This window comes from Macaca mulatta, chromosome 1, assembly GCF_049350105.2.
Source record: "Macaca mulatta isolate MMU2019108-1 chromosome 1, T2T-MMU8v2.0, whole genome shotgun sequence".
Taxonomy (NCBI): Eukaryota; Metazoa; Chordata; class Mammalia; order Primates; family Cercopithecidae; genus Macaca; species Macaca mulatta.
In genome coordinates, this window is record NC_133406.1 from 112,445,175 (window position 1) to 112,463,718 (window position 18,544).

The window sequence follows — 18,544 nt, forward strand, 5'->3', positions numbered from 1 at the left end:
CAGTGATCTATTATCATTCCTCATTTTATGGTGTCCTCGCATCGAATCCCTCCCTGGGAATAGGAAAAACAGGCATCATCCTCATGAGAGCCACTGTACAGATGAGGAAACTGAGACTTGGCGGGAAAGTGGTTAACCCAAGGTCACAAAACGCCATCAGAGAAAGGGCTGGGACAAGAATCCCCGCCACTTGCATTCCGGTCCCCGGCTTCTACCCCGACCACACACCCCTCAGTTTGAAGACGCCGCATGCCCACCCCCACGGGGACCAGAGGCTCCGGTATCCTGCGCCGAAGACCAGCATGGGGGCGCAGGATAAAGACTGCACGGCGAAGACCGCACTTCTTTCTTCTCTGTCCATGGAGCGCCGGGCACGCTCGTCACGGCTCGGGGGCGGGGGAAGCGGGGCCCGAGGCAGGAAACAGCGTCCTGCGCGGGTAGCCCCTGGGAGCACGCGGCGCCGGGTCACGTGAGAGGGGAGCGCAGGAGAAGGGGCGTCGCGCGCAAGCACGCACGACGTACGCAAACACGCACAGAGGCGCTCACAGAGGCAAGCCCCAGACCCCGGGTCACATGTGGAGGGTGGCAGGCGAGAACAGGGGGGCGGGAAAGACGGAGAGATCACGTGGAGGAGGCCAGAGCAGGGAAGTCACGTGAGGGGGACGGAGGCGGGGCCGCCCAGGAGGAGGAGGAGGAGGAGGGGCGCGCGGCTTCCGGCGGCTGGGGGGGGGGCCAGCGAGCGGAGGGGGGGGCCTGTCCCGGAGGTGGCGGCGGCGCCATCTTGGCGAAGGGGGGATCAGGAAGTGCGGACCGCGGCGGCGGCGGCGGCGGAGCCCGGAGCGGAGGCCGGAGGCTCCCGGCCCGCCGGCCCCGGAGCGGAGCGGAGCGGAGGATGCAGCAGCCGCAGCCGCAGGGGCAGCAGCAGCCGGGGCCGGGGCAGCAGCTGGGGGGCCAGGGGGCGGCGCCGGGGGCCGGGGGCGGCCCAGGGGGGGGCCCGGGGCCGGGGCCCTGCCTGAGGCGAGAGCTGAAGCTGCTCGAGTCCATCTTCCACCGCGGCCACGAGCGCTTCCGCATTGCCAGCGCCTGCCTGGACGAGCTGAGCTGCGAGTTCCTGCTGGCTGGGGCCGGAGGGGCCGGGGCGGGGGCCGCGCCTGGACCGCATCTCCCCCCACGGGGGTCGGTGCCTGGGGATCCTGTCCGCATCCACTGCAACATCACGGTGAGGACCCCCTCTCGTGCTTCTCTGTGGGGGCCCCTTGTCAGGGACCCAGGATCACTCCATCCAGCTTTTTGCTCTTGAAGGACCTGGGAGGCCGAAGCCCCTCTTAGGGCTCAGCTCTTTCTCTCCAGGTTACATTTGTTTCTGCTGCTAGAGGTTATGCGGTGCATCCAGAATCTCTACCATTGACCCCGATAGTGAGGGACACCCCGACATATGGCGCTTAGACTACCCGTTTCCACGAACCCACCCACCATCCCAAGGTTCACGATTTTGGCTCTTTTTGGCTACTCCTCCACAACTTTATCTTGCTACCTAGGAATGCACCTTTCTTCCCCTTACTCTTATTTCAAGATATTAGGCCTCGGCACTGATCCTAGCTGCAAAGACCTGGCCTGAAACCCTCTGCACATTTCAGTGATGCCCCCTTCTCAGTAGTACCTCTGACTTAGGAGGTTGCCACCTGTGGGATCCCCGCCTAGGTATCCCTCAGGCAGCCCCTCTTGCTCTCTCAACTTCACCAAGTGATAGTTTGCAATTCGTTGACTCCTCTTCCTTCTCTCCTTTTAATTCTCTCTTTCTGGTGTAACCTCTAACTCTCCTCTTTTTGCCTCAGCTGGTAGCAGTTCTGCCACTCCCCTCCCTGTTCCCTGTGGATATGTCCATTTGCCCTGGGTTGTTGCTTTTCCTGGTAATGATAGTGATGTGATGTGCCAGCGCTACCCCCATTTATTATAGGCAGTAACAGTTCCATTTCTCCCCTGTGAGCGTCATTCCATCCTAGGCATACACCTTACATGTCTCCTGCCTGATCTATCCTCAGACATCCCTTGAATAGAGAATTGGCTTCTGCTAATTTAGGAATGTCTGGTACTGCATGGTATAGCACTTACATTGGTTGGTGTTACCTGCTGTGATGGTATTCTCTCTACCGGAGCAGTAGCTGAAATGCTAGCAGACAGTACTTTATCCAAGCAGGCAGACCTAATCGGAGTAGCCTGGGGAAAGGCAGAGTTGTGAATTCTCTGCTACTTGGGGGACTGAATTCAACTTACATGGTGTTTTCTGTCCGTTTTCTCAATCAGACCAGGTTAAGGTTTGGTGAGGTAAAGCCTCAGTTTGGATTGATTGGTGACCCACCAAAACTCGTATGTCCCATTTCTCTTTCATTTCCTTTCTCTTTTCCTGCTAGAAACTTAAAATTGAAGGACTAGGAGTGGCTTAGTCAAGTGAAGACTTGGGCATCTTTGATAATTATTTTTCCTTCAGCATTGAGGATTAGAGTCATGACAATGCTAAGATACCCAGTGGAGGTGGATAAGGTTTCCCTGGCTTGTGTGGGAACTTCAAGAGTTAATTTTGTTCCTGAATTAAGCTTCTAATTCCTTAAGGGTAGGTTTGCCCCCATCCAGCTGCTCTTTCTGTTGCCAGAGGCCATTTACTGCTTTTGTCCCTGGCAGGAAGTTAAATTTAGGGGGTCCTCAGCCAGACTCCCCATGGCTATAAAGGATACTTGGCCTAAACTAGCCCCCTTGGTTTGGGCAGAGGGGGAGTCTGGTCAGGCTGCATTTGGCACCGTGGCTCAGGAATGCTGGGAATGTCAGAAGCGTAGGCTTTCTCCCAGCCTGCCATGTGGAGCCCTACAGCCCACGCCTGGACTGAGAAGGTGGCAGGTTCCCAAGGGAGAGGTGGGGAGAATTGGTCTTTGAGGGGCTCTTCTGGGAGCGGTGTGGGTAGATTCTTGCCAGTACCCTTTTACTCTTGGGTTCTGGAGATACAGTCTAGTTTTTATACTTTCCTACAGAACTCTGCTTTTTTCACTTCAGTGTCATTGTGATGAGGTGATCCCTTCCTCAGCCCATTCTGGAGTTTGAAAAGCAAGCTTGGAGGACTCTGTTCTGGGTCCAGGGAGAACCTGAAGTCTAGAACTTGTATAGGCAGTGCAGGAGATGAGGACTCCCCCTTCGCTGTTAGCCAGGTTTGGCTGTGCTAGGTTTCCTGGTTTGTACTCTCGAGGAAAGAATGAAAAGGTTCCAGTCTGCTGCTTGGAAAGGGTCATCCCAGGGACTGTTTTTCGTCCAGTTTAGAATTTGTTGTGAAGCTCCTTGGTTAGATGCTGACCTGAGTTGGGCTTTTATGTGTGTGTAGGGGGTGGGGGTGGGAAGAAAAGGGGCTAGAAGTCTTGGGGGGAAGAGGACAGGCAAAATTTGGCTTTTCCCAGAGTCACCCATTTTGATTGCTCTTGTTGCTCTTTTCCCTTCAGGAGTCATATCCTGCTGTGCCCCCCATCTGGTCGGTGGAGTCTGATGACCCTAACTTGGCTGCTGTCTTGGAGAGGCTGGTGGACATAAAGAAAGGGAATACTCTGGTGAGGGGGCCACAGGGTAGGGGTGCATTTTGTTCCTATGAGGCCCATGCCACAAAAGCATCCTGTGAAAGGGATCCTGAAAAGTGGACAGTACACAGCTCAACATTTAGGGTACGATCTCTCAAGGGGAGTTGCTTACCGAATCCAGAGGGAGACCCTGCACCGGCCCCGGGACTGGTCCATCAGGAGACTCATTCCCACCGCCACATGGCCCATAAGGCTTAGAGAACTAGGTATTGGTGTGGGGCCTGAACTAAGAGCTCATCCATGTACTTGTCCAGATTGGAGTGGGGAAGGAGTATTTGATATCTCTGTGCTCCCCTACCTGTAGCTATTGCAGCATCTGAAGAGGATCATCTCCGACCTGTGTAAACTCTATAACCTCCCTCAGCATCCAGATGTGGAGATGCTGGATCAACCCTTGCCAGCAGAGCAGGTGAGCAGCTGAGGAGCCTCGGGCCCTGTTGTGCAGAGTTGCCCCACAGAGTACTCAGTAAATAAATGAGACAAATCTGCAGTAGTTTTTCTCCATCCCCACCAGCTCCCAAAAACGTACATGTCTTATGACTCTCACCCTTGTTCTTCTCCAGATGGGAATCTTCTCTTGCTAAATGGGGCACTGGTAGCTTCATCTCTCATATCAAAACTCACTCTCATGGGCAGCATCCCAAATGTTGAAAGCGAGCAGGGGAATTTTTACCATTATCTTAGCAATAACAGTTGGTGGCCACTGGGGACCCAGGCCCCTTAGTGAGAACCAAGAATGCAATATCAGTCTAAAGAAGATCAAGTAAAGGAGGGGTTCTTAGGAAAATTAAACTGGGATTTATGAGGTGGGTGACAGAGACAGCCATTTTGCTTTTCTTTTATTCTTTGGCAGTGATAGGCGAAAAATAATGGGCTGGTAGCAAAGCCATTCCCTGGGCTGTTGCTTCCACTCAGATCTGGCTGGTGGAGAGACTGGCAACATGACAGGCAGGCACACAGCTTCCAGACCTGGGGACTCAGGGGAGTAGGTTGGAGGCTGCATTGTAGCAAGCCACTGGGGCTCTGATCTCCATCTTTCCCCTCCCTGCTGCAGTGCACACAGGAAGACGTGTCTTCAGAAGATGAAGATGAGGAGATGCCTGAGGTAGGCTTGCCCCCTGAGGTGGCACTGGCTGGAAGCTCTTTCAGTCAGCAGCATTGATCACCCATATCCAGAACTCCAGTCTAGAACTGGAGAGAGAAAAATACCAAAGGAATTGATCACCCATATCCAGAACTCCAGTCTAGAACTGGAGAGAGAAAAATACCAAAGGAATTGATCACCCATATCCAGAACTCCAGTCTAGAACTGGAGAGAGAAAAATACCAAAGGAATTGATCACCCATATCCAGAACTCCAGTCTAGAACTGGAGAGAGAAAAATACCAAAGGAATTGATCACCCATATCCAGAACTCCAGTCTAGAACTGGAGGGAGAAAAATGTGAAAGAAATAAAGACAGATTTACTGACCCGGAGGAATAGCCAGTGTAGTAGAGGAGACAGGGCACCCATATCCAACCACTGAAGACAGGTGCAACGTGGTTCAAACCAAATACTGGGTAAGTTAATTTCAAATGACTTTGGAGTCCAAGAAACCTGTGTTTGTATCCTAGCTATCCTAATTGAGGAATTTTATGTAATCTCACTAAGCTACAGTTTTCTTTTTTTTTTTTTTTTTTTTTGAGACAGTCTCGCTTTGTCGCCCAGGCTGCAGTGCAGTGTCGTGATCTGCACTCACTGCAATCTCCACCTCCCGGGTTCACGCCATTCTCCTGCCTCAGCCTCCCTAGTAGCTGGGACTATAGGTGCCCGCCACCACGCCCGGCTAATTTTTTGTATTTTTAGTAGAGACAGGATTTCACCATGTTAGCCAGGATGGTCTTGATCTCCTGACCTCGTGATCCGCCCACTTCGGCCTCCCAAAGTGCTGTGATTACAGGCGTGAGCCACCGCGCCCGGCCTAGTTGTCTTACCTATAAAGTAGGATTATAATACCTACTACGTATGGTGGTTTTGAGATTAAATGAGGTGTTATATGTAAAATACTTTAGACGATACATAAGTGCTAAACAATCTATCTGATATACTCTCTAAAAACATGCTTGTACAGAATATAAAATCATGGTTAGGAATTTGAGATTTAGAGCTAGACAGAACTTGACTGAATCTTAGCTCTGCTAAGAGTTCTGTGACTTTGGGCATGATAATCAACCTCACTAGACTCAGCTTCCGCATCTGTAAAATGGATAATGATAGAATAATGAGTGGTGGTGGTAAGAATGGAATGAGCTAGTATGTGTGGCACCTAGGACAGAACCTGGCATGTAATAAACACTCAGTACACGTTACCTGCTGATGTAATTAGGTATGTCCTGCCAGAAATGGGGAGATCACTCTGATTACTTTTATTTCCTAACATTAGGTTAATATCCCAGGTTCTATAACCCTGTAAGGTTCTTGAGACTGGCAAAGGGCTGATGACATGAAATTTACTACTGCCAGACAGTGGACAGCCCTCTGGGCCACACCCCCAACATCTGGCTGAGGGGCTGAACCCTAGATAGGGTCTCCTCCTCCCCTGTGCTCAGTGAGCTAGCTGCTTGCTCACTTAGAGCAGGATGAATAAGGGGCTAATTCTGTTATTGACCTCTTCCATGTATCTCTCTGGACATCCTTTCTCATTTCCATCTGGCAGTGGGTGCCTCCGCATACCTGATTCATGCCCTCCATTTGTAGCGAGGAGAGGAGATTTAATGATCCAGGTTGCTCTTTTAGGCTTGGGGCCCTGAGAACTCCCGGGTGAAACATGAGCTTTGAGTCACAGGGTCAGGCCCAAGTCATTTCTGCTAGGAATTAGGGCAGAGTTTCTGCTGCCAAGGGAGTTTTAGGAACAGTTGGAGCAGGGTCAGTCCAGGGAACAAGAGGGCTAAGTCCCTGCCTCAGTCTCAGCTGCAGCTCTGCTCGCTTCCTAAGTCCTTGCTGTAGCTTGAGAGCTGAAGAAGACATTTGCCTTAATCCTTTAGACTGTAGGGGGAATGGGGCTGGAAATTGTTCTAAAAATGGGAAGCGTGTCACGTTAATAAGACTTGCTGGATGGACTGCTGCACCTTAACTTTTGGCTCTTTGCCAAATGGGACTGGGAAGGTGGTGGTCATTCTCTAACCTGTGGTTTTTTTCCTTTTCTTTTCACTCCCACCCCACACCTCCCCCAGGACACAGAAGACTTAGATCACTATGAAATGAAAGAGGAAGAGCCAGCTGAGGGCAAGAAATCTGAAGATGATGGCATTGGAAAAGAAAACTTGGCCATCCTAGAGAAAATTAAAAAGAACCAGAGGCAAGATTACTTAAATGTACGTGCCTTCTAGAGAGAGGCTGGTGAAGGGGTTGGTGGGAAATGGCTGGGAAGTAGTAGGCCATCGTATCTCAGTATGGAGAGCAGACTCCTTTTTTGGGGTGTACCTAATCCTTCCTTAAATCCTGGGCAAGCTGCCAGACTGCCCCTAAGGTCTAACGTGTGTTTACAAACCACACAACCAAGGAATGTTCATGTCATCCGTCCCTCACAGGGTGCAGTGTCTGGCTCGGTGCAGGCCACTGACCGGCTGATGAAGGAGCTCAGGGATATATACCGATCACAGAGTTTCAAAGGCGGTGAGTTTGCCCCAGAGAGGGGCCTGCACAGGAGTCACCCATAAAGAAGGGTATGGTGGCAAGGGGCCCAAGAGGTTCTGGGGTCTGGGACTGCTTATGAACTTTTCAGGCCAAGAATGGAGTTCCTCAAGCCAGTGGCTTGGTTGCATGTCCATCTGTGGTGAACCTACAGCTGTTGATCTTTTTCTCTCAGTCTGGGAAAGGGGTCTGCATTAGAATCCACTCTCACCACCTGGACCATCCTACTAACACCTATCTTTTCCCTCCTTCCAGGAAACTATGCAGTCGAACTCGTGAATGACAGTCTGTATGATTGGAATGTCAAACTCCTCAAGTGAGTGGGGACTCTGGGATTGGAGAGGAAGTTGAGGGGGAGTATGAGTGGGGCTACTGTGGTGGGATCTCCAAGGCAGCCCCATCCAGCATTTTCGTTCAGGGTCCCGGAGTGGGTGTGGGCAGTGGTTTGGTGGTCTGCTGCCAGCCAGGGCAGGGGAGCCCTTATGAAGCTCCTGAGCTGGAACCAGGCATCTGAGCCTAGGGTTGTTGCTTCTTAGGGTTGACCAGGACAGCGCTTTGCACAACGATCTCCAGATCCTCAAAGAGAAAGAAGGAGCTGACTTCATCCTACTTAACTTTTCCTTTAAAGTAAGGCTTTTCCTTTCCAGTGTCTCCCTCTGGCCTAGGCTGCCCTGCCTGCCTGACAGTCCTGTGGAGGATGTTGGCCTCCCTCCCCTGATTGTCATCTCTCTGTCTCTCTCAGGATAACTTTCCCTTTGACCCACCATTTGTCAGGGTTGTGTCTCCAGTCCTCTCTGGAGGGTGAGTGGCTGGCATGCGGAAGAGGGCATCTCCTCTGGCAGAGGGCGGGGAAGAGACTTGGAGCTTTTGTCAGGCACAGCTGACTAACCTTTCTCATGCAGGTATGTTCTGGGCGGAGGGGCCATCTGCATGGAACTTCTCACCAAACAGGTGAGCCTGCTTCTCCTTGGCCAGGCCAGCCTGGCTGGGGATTGGCTGAGCTTTACAGCATAAACCCCTGCAGGCTGGGTGATAGGCATGATGTGGTCCTTTCATTCTGCTGGGCTGGGTCTGCACCCACTGACCCAGAAAGACAGGTGGTGGCAGTGCTGGGGGCAAAGGGCAAGGGCCCTCCTATAGACATAGCTGACTGCCCAGAGGACAAGCATGAGGCTTCTCTGGAAGCTCCATCCAGACCTGCTTGCCTTGTCCCTCCCTTCACCCAGGGCTGGAGCAGTGCCTACTCCATAGAGTCAGTGATCATGCAGATCAGTGCCACACTGGTGAAGGGGAAAGCACGAGTGCAGTTTGGAGCCAACAAAGTAAGGATCTTGGCCTTGGGGCCGGTGGGGCTGGGTGGAGCCAAGTACACTTGGGGCCACTAGCAGGCCAAGGCTGCCTTCTTTAGAGGAATGAGCATAAGGCCCCTGGACTGGTGGCATTGGATGAGAGGGCCTAGGGTCCCCACATTGGAACAACTGTGCCTTGGCCCCTAGGGACACCCCTAGGACTTTTGGGAGGGTGCCGGTCTGGAAAAGGAAGACTATGGGATTATGCCCCCAACGGACCTCCCAGGTGGAGGGTACTTAGTGTTTTACTAGACCACAATGCTGGGAGCTGGGACTCCGGGGTCTCTGGGTGACAGCCTGCAGAAGGTGAGGGGCAGTAAGGCCACAGCTGGCCATGGCCTGATGTGGTGGCTTCCTCCTCCCAGTCTCAATACAGTCTGACAAGAGCACAGCAGTCCTACAAGTCCTTGGTGCAGATCCACGAAAAAAACGGTGAGGCTGGAGCCAGGACTCAGGAGATTCGGACACTTGCCACGCCCAGGTTTTCACTTCCAGCCACAGAGGAAGAACCCCTTCTGGGTTTCTGATATTTAACCACCGATTAGCACAGCACCTGCCCCAGTTCTCCCAGGAGGGACTGGCGGTGGCTAACGTTCACAACCTCTTCCAGAAACACACCAAAATGATCATATCACCGATAAACTTGGTGCTACCCACTTCTTAACCACCTTTTGAAACAGCTCATCTAACTCCCCCATCATCTCAGGTTGGGCACATCATTCTCCTTTCTTTCTCATCTCCAGGTATGCAGGCTCTCAGCTTCCCATACACCTCTCCCCACACAGCATAGCCCTCCCCAACATCCTCTTACCTCTGACACTGGAGACATCGTCAGGGATTGGGGCAGGACAGGGAGGGTGGGCCTGAACCTCCACCTCACTGACCGTTCCATTTCTTTGCAGGCTGGTACACACCCCCAAAGGAAGACGGCTAACCCTGGAGTATCACCCTTCCTCCCTCCCCAGGCACCACTGGACCAATTACCTTTGAATGCTGTATTTGGATCTCACGCTGCCTCTGTGGTTCCCTCCCTCATTTTTCCTGGACGTGATAGCTCTGCCTATTGCAGGACAATGATGGCTATTCTAAACGCTAAGGAAAAAAAAAACAAACACAGAACTGTTTCAAGTACTCAAGACTGACTTACAGACCAACCAACCACCTTGCTGGAACCCTTGCTAGCAGGCATTCTTATAAAAGAAACTTTCGAGCCTCCTTATATTGCTGGAAACTCAGCTGTGCTCCAGACTAGAGCCTCCTTACCTATGCTATGGATTTTTAATTTATTTTCTCTTATTTCATGTACACTGCTTTTTTTGGTTACAGTGTATGATGGATGTGTATGAAAAAAATGTATCTTTGGGAAAACAATTACAGTTTGTTAATTTGAAGATGCTGGTCTTGACTCATCTTTATTTTTATTCGCACATCCCACCCCATCCCCTGAACTACTTGGGAGGTGGGGTGGGGTACAAGTCCAGTGTTGCTTTGGTAGAGATGAGAGGCTGCGTTTTGCTGCTAAAGCAAGAGAAACATGGAGCTGAAGCACGCACTTGGTCTGCCCCTAGATTCTCCTCAAGGCCTCTGGAGCAACCAGCACTTGCCCCCTTGGAATGCAGAGCCTGGCCTGCCAAACTGCGATGTGGTAGGCTGAAACGATGGTGGTAATTCTTAGGACTACTTTTCTAGTCACAGATGTTTTCAAATTTCTAGGAAAAAGAAAATGAGGCTCAAGAGGCTGCTTCGTAGAATTCCTTTTGAATGAATTGAGTGGGGATGGGGACACAGTCTCCAAGTGTGTATGTGGTCTTTTCTGATCTCAGCTGTGTGGCTGCAACTCTTCGCTGTTCACTGGTTCCTCTCCTGGAAAGTGGCTTCTAACCAGCACCGGATGGTGATCATTGGTAAGCTCTGCTCACCTTCCTCTCTTGCTTCATTTGGCTTTATCAAAAAGAACAGGTGTAGCTCTGAAGTTGTTTGGCTTGGGAAATTATGGATTCTTTCAAGCCACTCCCCCTAGGTGGGTCCTACTAGAAAGGGTTAGCATTTTAAGGGGGTTGTTCTATACACCTGTGTCCTTATCCCAGGCTCAGGAACATCCAGGAAGGGAAGGTGAGGTGGGGAGTCTGTACTGAGATGGAACTGTCAGTGCTGTGTTGTATGTACTTGCTGTTGTAAAAGTTTGGGCATGACTTTACATCTAGCGGGTGCTGCCTGTATCACTTTGTCTATAAGCTTGCTCTGGGACTGAGACAGCCTCTTAGGACCTACGATGCCAGCAGCTCTCATAAAGATGGAAATTACAGAGGCCAAGGATGGCCAAGTGAAGACCCAAGTCTCAGAAAACCCAGACTTGGGACAGCTGCCTGGGAACTCTAGGATGCTAGAGCAGTTCTGTAATGCTTTGAGACACGGCAATTTTCACATTGGCCATTCTTTCCCCCTCCCCCACCCCTTTTCTTTTGAGGGACTTTTAATGTTTGCTGCTTTAGGTGGATGGAGAGTCCACCAGTCCCACTCAATGCTGCTCTAACCCTACCCACACCCACATAATTAGGGGTGCTAATAAAACATATGCTGAGGTTGAGATAAAGACGGGACATAAGGGGAAAATTCATTCCATAGAGCTGAAATCTGGTTTTCAAGGCCTCTGTGGCTTTCTTCTGAACTTACCACCAGCCCTGGCTGGAATGTAGATTGTGTTTTTAGTAACGTGTACTGTGAGCTGTCTTCTGTATAATGTATTTTGTAATGTATTTTTCTCATCTACCAAAGGATGAAACAAATAAAATTATTTAAATAGTTTGGCTCTAATAAAATTATTTGAAGAAACAGTGGGGTTCATGTTCACTTGACATAGAGGGAAATGCCTGCTCCTGTGAGTTGCATGACACCAACTCTAAGAGAATCCTCCATTTTTCTTGCCGAACCCAGCACTCCCTTTTATGACCTTAAGTTTAGGGTTCTAATAAAGTACAAAGTATAAAAAAGAATCAAGGCCATATCATCATGAAACAATTTTCTTCTCTCCACTTAGAAGGCAAGAAGAAATGAAACTAACTCTTACCCTATACCTCAAGCATGTATCTATATCCCAGGCAGGGTTTGCATGGCCCAGAGCCCACACTGGCAGGCTCTAATCTCACTGCAGCAGTTTTAGAGGGCAGGGCAGGGCAGGGCAGTGGAAGGGTGGCTGGAAAGAAGTATCAATCACTCCAAACTCATGAAACATGCCAACATTTATTTGCTCATTGGTTAAATATTCTCTACCTATTCTACATTGAATGCCAGGAGAACTAGCAGAGGGCTTCTCCATTATCCAGAATCTGTTAGGACCACTTATATCATGCTCTGGGGTACAAAGAAGAGACACAAGAAAGACCATCCCAGCTGCCTCAGGCTTTCAACCTAATGGTATGTTTGGTTCAAATGTTCATGCCAAGTTGGGGAACTAAAGACACATGACAAATGAGACTTCACTCTCTTTTGGGAGAGAAGTTGGGAGTAAAAGCAAAATGAAAATCAATCCTGGGCACAGTCTGGCTTTTTTCACCTCCCAGGCCTCAAGGGTGAAAGGGGTACGAGAAGGCAGGGCAGGTGGCCTCTGGATCCGTGGCAAACAGGAGAGGGAACATGCTGAGGGGAGCCCCATTATTTAGACTCTTCAAACTTTAGGATGTGCGACTGGAAGAGAAAGACAAAGCCTTGGTGGGAAGGAAGGCCCACCCAGCCAGTTCACCCAACCCCTCAGATAAGCAATTCATTTGATCTAAGAATGCCAGGTAAATACTGTATCCAGGCCTAGGCTGCAGCCTGCTGCACAGACCCCAAGGGCAGGAGTGGAGGGAGAATAGCCAAGTTAGAAGCAGGGGCAGTTACCTCCGAGTTCAAAGCACCAGTGATTTTCCCTTTGAGGATTCGATGAACAACCTCATATGAACTCAAAATGTCTGCAAAACAAGACACAACAACAAAACCTCAGTGGCACGGGGCTGGGCAGGAGGAGCAAAGGAGGGAAGCAAAAGGCGGGGGCTGCAGGGAAAGTGCTCTGGCCGCCAACCAGCTCCAACCAGCAAGTCTCTGCTAGTTCCTGCTAAATCCCTGCTGCCAGGATCAAATGAGATGATAAATGCTGAAAAGGTAGCATGGGGGAGGGCAAAATAACAGCAGATAAAGGGAGGAGGCACTTGTTAAAATAATTACAGGGATCTGGGATTTTTAATGAGAAATTCTACTGGGGACAGAAAATCATGTTCACTGAACTCTGTTCTGAGAGTTTCGGCTGGATAGAGCAAGGTTAAAAGTGGAGAGGTTTTCACCATGAGAAGCGGGCACTCTTACACGCTGGAACCAGGCAGGGAGCTCATCAAAAACCCACCTTTCCCAAGGATGCTGTCCCTCATGCAACTCCCACCATCCCACCACAGCCCCCAAACTCTGGGACTCTCTGTATGCATGAAACTGAATCACTAAGAGTCAGACCTAGGTTTCATCCCCAGCTATGCCATTTTCTTGCTATTAAGTACAAGTTCATTTCACTTTTCTGAGCCGTTATTTTCCTCATCCATAAAGGGAAGAAAACTGACACTTGTCTGACTTATCTCTGGGTTGGGGATTCTGGCCCTTCTGACAGGCTGGGATCTGCACTTTGAGACAGGAAGCTCCTCTTCCCTGGGTCACCTGAAGAAGCTCCTGATGCCTGACTGTTCCCAGGCTGGGCAGCAGGGACCCTCTTCATGCAATGACCCAAGACAACCTCTGGGTGGTGCTCCCTGCCCACTGGGCACAAGCCCCACCAGCCTCCCAGGAAGCCTTGGCCCTGCACAATTGGGAGATGCCTTTCCATCTTTAAATATATAGATATATTTTGGCTGGGAGTGGTGGCTCGCACCTCTAATCCCAGGACTTTGGGAGGCTGAGGCAGAGAGCTCACAAGGTCAGGAGTTCGAGACCAGCCTGACCAACATCGTGAAACCCCATCATTATTAAAAACAGAAAAATTGGCCAGGCGTGGTGGTGCATGCCTGTAATGCCAGCTATTCAGGAGGCCGAGGCAGGAAGATCACTTGATCCTGGGAGGCGAAGATTGCAGTGAGCTGAGATCGCGCCACTGCACTCCAGCCTGGGCGACAGAGCGAGCCTCCATCTCAAGACTTAGTTTGTCTGAGGGCCAGGTGGCTCACACCTGTAATCCCAGAACTTTGGGAGGCCAAGGCAGACGCATCACGAGGTCACGAGTTCGAGACCAGTCTGGCCAACATAGTGAAACCCCATCTCTACTAAAAATTTAAAAAAAAAAATAGCTGGGTGTGGTGGCGGGCACCTGTAATCCCAGCTACTCAGGAGGCTGAGGCAGGAGAATTGTGTGAACCTGGGAGACAGAGTTGGCAGTGAGCCAAGATCACGCCACTGCACTCCAGCCTGGGCGACAGAATGAGAGTCCATCTCAAAAAAAAAAAAAAAAAAACTTAGTTTTTCTGTAAAATGTTTCCATCTCAGCTAAGCACAGCAGCTCATGCCTATAATCTCAGCACTTTGAGAGGCCAAGGTGGGAGGATCGCTTGAGCCCAGGAGTTTGAGGCTGCAATGAGTTATGATTATGCCACTGCACTCCAGCATGGGCAACAGAGTGAGACCCTGCCTCTGGCAAAAAAAAATTTTTTTAAATAAAACTTTTCCATCTTACTTCCTGTGTATGTATATGTATGCTTCTTCATCTCCACTTCTTCTGACTGCCCCCTAAAGCATTCTTTCATCTTTTTACATTTCACCTAACTTCGATCTTGAGAAGGGGCCTCTTCATTTCCACCTATGGAGAAACCCGCAGGTGTCTGAGGCTAAATGAACCACATTAGGAGAGTGCGGTGCTAAGTGGTGTGCTCCGGCCTCTAGCACTGGTATTCGAGTGCTAATTTTCTTCTATGGCAGAATCCTTTTCCAGTGAAATCTGAAGCAACATGCAAAGTATGTAAAACAGATGAAAGCTGAATAGCTCTGGTGGAAGCAGGGGTGGGAAATCTGCCCTCTTCTCTTCCCTTCCAGAGAACTCAGCCTTTGGGCAGCATCTGAGGTCCCCCTTGGGATCTTGGGCTCCAGACCCCAGGCATGAAAACCAACACTTGAGAGGCAGCTTTGCTGGGGTCAGATGCTGAAAACGGGGGTTGGGTTTTCTGAAAGAGAAACTGAAGCACCTTGGCCGCCCACTATGCTGTTTCCTGCTCAGGTCCCAGAAGCAACCATGGCTTCTCCTGTCCCTGAAACCCTCAGCAGGAAGGTAGAAGATGTCTCACCTTTCTCCAGCATGAATGGCTGAGTCAGGGGTGGGATGGTCCAGAAGTCGTCACTGTCCAGGCTGCGCAGAGACTGCACAGGGATGGTGGCCAACTGTCCAAAATCAATGAACATGACCACAGCCCAGGTGTCCACCCTGTCCAGCACCCAACACCTGGCAGAGGAAAGGAGAAAGACAGAGGGAAGTCATTCCGCCTAGTGCCATGCACAGCAGTCTTCAACAAAGCGGATGTGAAAGTGGAGGTGGGAGGGAGGAAGAGCGAGTTTGCTCTGTTTCTCCCCAATTCTTGAGTGAGGAAATAATGATAAAGATGATTTTGAGAGAAGAAGCCACAAGAAAAAAAACCAGAGCCCAAAGGAAGAGAATGCAAGAAGGCAGCATTTTCCCTGCACACCTCTCCCATAGACTCTACCCCTGCCCAGGCACACACCTGTTCCAGGCGTGTCCATAATCCCCCAGGTGGTACTCTGCCAGACAGCGAGTCCCACGCTTAACAGCGGAGTCCTCCAGGTAGGGCTGCTGCTCCTCCGCCTGAGCCAGGGTGCTAAACAGCGCCTGCATGTTCTGGTGCAGAGCCTGTGGGATGCAAAATGCAACGGCCCCACTGCCTGCACTGCATTACAAATCTGCCTCTGTAGATGTCACCTGTTACATTAGCACTGCTAATCTTTCCCAAAGGAAAAAGGTAGGAGGTGGGAGAGAACGAAACTGAACCTGGGGATCAGACTGTAGTTACCCTGCATCTCCACCACTGACCGGCCCTGTCACCGTGCCCACCCTAGGAAGGCCACGCAGGAAGGCACAGGAGCCTGAGGGGGCCAACAACCAGTCCATACCTCAGTGATGTGCATGGCCCAGAAAAACGGGGTCTTCGGAACGATACTGGTCACCAGCAGCCCTGCCTCCCCACGGACACTGTGGATGAGCGCCAGCCAGCTCAGGTCTCGGAAGCATTCCCTCAGGAGCAGCACCAGGAAGGACCCTCTGCGGGAAGAGCAAGGAGAGCAAGGAAAGGAACGACTGGACCAACGCCTGTCCTGCAGGAGGCTGAACTGCCTGAGGGATGAGTTCCCTAAGCAGGAGGGCTGTGCCCACCCTCTCCAGGGTGGGAGCCAAAGCCAGTTCCCAAGTAATCCCAGTCCACGGCAGAGGAAAGGAAGGGCCAGTCTGGGGGCGCACAGGTTGAAGAGTGCAGGAAAAGGACGCAGCAGAGGGAAACAAAAACACATTGAGAAACTCCGAGACAGAGAGGTGGACTGAAGTCCTCAATGGGTAGATTTTGGGTCTCCTAAGTGATTTATGAGTCTCTAAATGATGCAGGTGTGGACTGTCCACCATGCAGGATGTGCCTTCCATCCCAAAGCTGCTCCTCCCTTGCATTTACACACATTCCAAATGTCACCCTGCTGCTCCACTCAACCACCTGCCTAAACCACATGTGACAAGTGACAAAAAGCCACAGACCCTACAGCATTTCAAGCCAAACTGATAATTCTGGCACTCCTGACATTAAGAACGGTATCCACTGTTAAAGCAAAGCAGGGAACATGGTTGGCATGATCTCCTGGCATCCAGGGCAGCGGACAGTCACAGGCCTTCGCTGTACGTAAGTGGAAGATTATTTATTTATTTATTTATTTATTTTGAGATAGAGTCTCACTCTGTTGCTCAGGCTGAACTACAGTGGCACAATCTCAGCTCACTGCAACCTTTGCCTCCTGGGTTCAAGCAATTCTCCTGCCTCAGCCTCCCGAGCAGCTGGGACTACAGATGCCCACCACCACGCCCAGCTAATTTTTGTATTTTTAGTAGAGACGGGGTTTTGCCATGTTGGCCAGGCTGGTCTTGAACTCCTGACCTCAAGTGATCCACCCACTTTGGCCTCCCAAAGTGCTGGGATTACAGGCATGAGCCACCGGGGCCAGCTGGAAAGCTGATTTTATAAGTCAGTGTGGGTCACAGCCTTACAGCTTGGATCTGACACACGAGTTCCCGAAAACTATCCCCCACCCCAGTACTATCCCTGTCCCCACTCTCTGTGGGACAGAGATGTCTGTAATCGCCATTTGCCCTGGTGGTCTTTCTATACCTTGCTCACCTCATTTCCAAGGGGACTGCAAAGAAGGCTGCCCTCAGTTTCTCTGTCTCACACAGGTCAACAGGAGCTTTAGGAGCGAGCTGTATAATAGCTAGAAAGCAGAAGACTAAGTCCCGGAGGCACCAGAGCTACCCATAGAGGAATGTGCTCCCCTAACCCATAAGAGGCCTTCGCCCTGCCCTCAAAGGAAGCATAAAATGGGCCAAGAAGCTGCACCCTCCCAATTCTGTCTCTAGATTCTCATCTGGGTGGGAAGGGTCGGTCGGATGATATTCTTTAATTAAGAAAGCATCCTAGGGCTCGTTATGGTGGCTCACACCTGTAATCCCAGCACTTTGGGAGGCTGAGGTGGAAGGATCACTTAAGGCAAGGAGTTTAAGACCAGCCTAGGCAACATAGCAAGACTCCATCTCACAAAAAATTTTAACAATTAGCCAGGCATGGTGATGCACACCTGTAGTCCTAGCTACTGTGGAGGCTGAGAAGGAAGGATGGCTTGAGCCCAGGAGATCGAGGCTGCAGCGAGCTATGACCACGCCACTGCACTATAACCTGGGTGACAGAGCGAGACCTTATCTCAAAGAAAAAATACAAGCAAGCAAGCATCCTAGAGGAACAAAGGGAAAAGGGTATTTCTACACTAAGGGTCACCAGGGGATGGAGCTGGAAGGGAGGCTGCAGAAGGGGGAGCCACCCCAAGTGGGGCTGGAAGAGGTCCATTAGGAGCTGCAAAGCCACATCCTGGGAACAGACGGCAGCGCAGAATCTCACCAGCGGTTTTGCCAAATCCTTCACCAGAAGCCTTCTCCAACACCTGGGGAGAAAAATGAAAGGTCTCACTCAGCCACAGTGGCATTTGTTTTATTGATTTCTATGCTGAATCACTCCAGGTAGACTGGGAGACAGAGCATCGGCAGCCCCTGTTTTGACTCCGACTTTAGAGCTGACTTTTGAGACATCCACCCACTTTCTCCATCCTCATGGCATCCTGAGCCAACCCAAAGAAAAGATGATCAGGAGCAGGGAAGGCAGGGAGCAGGGCTGCTGCCAGGGAGCGCTCATCCGGAGGTACAGTCACAGAATGAGCTGCCCAGCAGCCTTCCCCAGACAGGGGCAGAAGGCACCACCGGGACACTTAGCCTGGTGCCCTGCTGGCACTACCTGCAGGGAGGAAGACAAGAGGTAGCAGTCACACTGATGCAGGGCTGGGTGGGGACAGAAAGGCCTAGGTGCCCTGCCACTCTCCACAGCCCTGCAGCCCCCAACCCACGCTGGTCTCCCTCTCACCACTGTTCTCACCTGAAAAACCCCCAACCCTGGGGACACCCAAGTATCTGTCCCCCTTCCCACTGCCCTGCATCCAGGTGCTTCCATCCCACTACCACCACCCACCACACGCCTCGACTTTCCTTCTCTCCAAAGGACCTCATATCCTCTCCTTTCTTCAAAATGCCCACAACCCCTGCCCATTAACTTGCCTCTTCATCAGAGAGCAAATGGGAAGCAATGAGACGGGA

At 51.1% G+C, this 18,544-nt stretch overlaps 2 protein-coding genes and 1 long non-coding RNA gene across 19 annotated transcripts in view; 1 reads left to right on the forward strand and 2 right to left on the reverse strand.

The window, feature by feature from the left end:
* The first annotated feature begins 769 nt into the window (after positions 1–769).
* On the forward strand, positions 770–10,028 carry UBE2Q1 (ubiquitin conjugating enzyme E2 Q1). Of its 6 annotated transcripts, none has more exons than XM_077945426.1 (14): positions 770–859; positions 987–1,219; positions 3,483–3,587; positions 3,919–4,023; positions 4,669–4,719; positions 6,829–6,969; positions 7,186–7,270; positions 7,544–7,604; positions 7,825–7,915; positions 8,031–8,089; positions 8,191–8,239; positions 8,515–8,610; positions 9,003–9,069; positions 9,540–10,028. In XM_077945426.1, exons 4-14 carry the CDS (start codon positions 3,994–3,996, stop codon positions 9,569–9,571), a joined length of 762 nt encoding a protein of 253 aa, XP_077801552.1. In that variant the 5' UTR covers positions 770–859; positions 987–1,219; positions 3,483–3,587; positions 3,919–3,993; the 3' UTR covers positions 9,572–10,028. The 6 variants fall into 6 exon arrangements, with proteins under 6 accessions (XP_077801552.1, XP_077801546.1, XP_077801536.1 ...); XM_077945420.1 differs by having other exon boundaries at positions 770–852; positions 956–1,219; XM_077945410.1 differs by having other exon boundaries at positions 770–852.
* Positions 4,433–6,392, reverse strand: LOC144330984 (uncharacterized). The gene is made up of 2 exons (XR_013397768.1): positions 6,329–6,392; positions 4,433–4,805 (listed from the first exon to the last, which is right to left on the reverse strand). It is a non-coding gene; the product is annotated as an uncharacterized LOC144330984 (long non-coding RNA).
* A 1,830-nt stretch (positions 10,029–11,858) lies between the features above and the next one.
* Positions 11,859–18,544, reverse strand: part of TDRD10 (tudor domain containing 10) — a 54,967-nt gene continuing 48,281 nt past the window's right edge. For 3 of the 12 annotated variants that reach the window (XM_015110771.3, XM_077946169.1, XM_077946161.1), the window contains 7 exons: positions 17,799–17,841; positions 17,028–17,118; positions 15,766–15,913; positions 15,360–15,505; positions 14,928–15,082; positions 12,517–12,587; positions 11,859–12,321 (listed from right to left, as the gene is read on the reverse strand). In XM_015110771.3, the coding sequence (XP_014966257.1) occupies positions 12,289–12,321; positions 12,517–12,587; positions 14,928–15,082; positions 15,360–15,505; positions 15,766–15,913; positions 17,028–17,118; positions 17,799–17,841 (687 nt within the window). In that variant the 3' untranslated portion in view covers positions 11,859–12,288. The other 9 variants (XR_013397989.1, XR_013397986.1, XM_077946131.1 and 6 more) reach the window with 6 other exon arrangements.

Excerpts from the sequence above, each read along its gene's own strand:
- UBE2Q1 (XM_015110778.3), top strand. The coding sequence starts at position 893 with ATGCAGCAGCCGCAGCCGCAGGGGCAGCAGCAGCCGGGGCCGGGGCAG. Across the intron at positions 6,970-7,185 it reads AGAGGCAAGATTACTTAAAT|GGTGCAGTGTCTGGCTCGGT; the intron begins GTACGTGCCTTC and ends CGTCCCTCACAG. Across the intron at positions 7,916-8,030 it reads TACTTAACTTTTCCTTTAAA|GATAACTTTCCCTTTGACCC; the intron begins GTAAGGCTTTTC and ends TGTCTCTCTCAG.